At 43.0% G+C, this 1303-nt stretch overlaps 1 protein-coding gene across 1 annotated transcript in view; it reads right to left on the bottom strand.

The window, feature by feature from the left end:
- The window catches only part of LOC109836472 (probable leucine-rich repeat receptor-like protein kinase At5g63930), a 4571-nt gene extending 3274 nt beyond the window's left edge, over positions 1–1297 (bottom strand). The window contains 2 exon segments of the mRNA XM_020404375.1: positions 2–606; positions 747–1297. Coding sequence (XP_020259964.1) covers positions 2–474 — 473 coding nt within the window. The 5' untranslated portion in view covers positions 475–606; positions 747–1297.

The raw sequence follows: 1303 nt of genomic DNA, 5'->3' as shown, positions 1-1303 counted from the left end.
TAACTTGTTATTACAAATGTTGCAGGTTATCAAGGAGGAGAGGCTGCCTAATTCAGGAGGAATGTTGCCTTCGAAATTATTGTTGTTGAGGAAAAGAAACTCGAGCTTCGAACATTTCCCAATCTCTGCAGGGATACTTCCTGAAAACCTATTGAAGGAGAGGTCCAGATAAGATAGGTACATTAAACCCCCAATGCTTGGGGAGAGAATACCAGAGAGATTCATGGAGTTGAGATCAAGAGAATAAATGACCGGATCGTAGTCATAGGTGCAGTTTACTCCCTTCCACCCACAAGGAGTCTGATCATTAGGGTTCCAACTGACCAGATGACTGAATTCGTCTCTCATCTTACTCTTAATTCCCAAGAGGTATTGCCCCTCAACATTTAGCCCTCTACTACCGGAAACAAGCAAACTGGCTACTAGCATTACGAGATAGAAAGCCCGGCAAAGATACACCCTTCGAATCGTCATAACTCTCAATGTTCGATTCACCAGGACAATTTTATATTAGCAGAGAATTCTGACGAAGAGATGGACCCCAAAGCACTGAGTTACGATCATGCACGAACTAATTTGCCCCTTCCGTTGCGTCAATTCATCTCCCTGTAACAAACGTGCATTACAATCAAACAGAAAATTTGGTTCGTTTGGGAGAAAAGGAACAGCGACAAAAAAGAACAACGTCAGGAGCTTGCAACAAGCACAAAGTACAGAAATTCTCAAGTGAAATAGAGTTCAAATACCTCCGCTGCGAAACCCGATAAGCAAGGAAATATCAAAATTATCATTGACACCCAATTCTTCAAACAACAGAAACCCATTTCCCCATTCAAGCTCAGTTCAGTATTTTCGCCAAGACCAACCACTAAACTTCCGGTTTCCACCGCTTCGTGCCATCAAAATTCCAGCTTTATTCCATAAATCGATCAGAATCAAGAAATCCAGCCGACCCCAAAAGAGACCAAACCCTGCCCGCTTCTCCTTTCCGCAAAATTAGAATAAAACTACGGGCAATGAGAGATTGAAAGCCGCAGGAAACAAGTACCTTTGGGGGGAATCGGAGAGTACCCAGCTCACCATTTTCGATACAGATCTGGAAAAAAGCGAGCTTTCTAGATTTTGCAAAAGGAGCGCAAAATCAAAAACCTCCCCCTTCTGCCCTCCAGAGTTAAAAAAGGCTGAGGGGGGGAAAAAGTTTAGATTTTTGATGAGTAGAAAGCGAATAGAAGAGAGAGAGAATGGAGTGAAGGGGAAGGATGTTAATGGCAGGCAAGCACGCTTTCAAGTTTTCAACTTTCCA

The sequence above is a fragment of the Asparagus officinalis genome, chromosome 4 (assembly GCF_001876935.1).
Source record: "Asparagus officinalis chromosome 4, Aspof.V1, whole genome shotgun sequence".
In the NCBI taxonomy this organism is placed as follows: domain Eukaryota; kingdom Viridiplantae; phylum Streptophyta; class Magnoliopsida; order Asparagales; family Asparagaceae; genus Asparagus; species Asparagus officinalis.
Note: the sequence above shows the minus strand (reverse complement) of the source record. Positions and strands in the feature narration are given on the sequence as shown.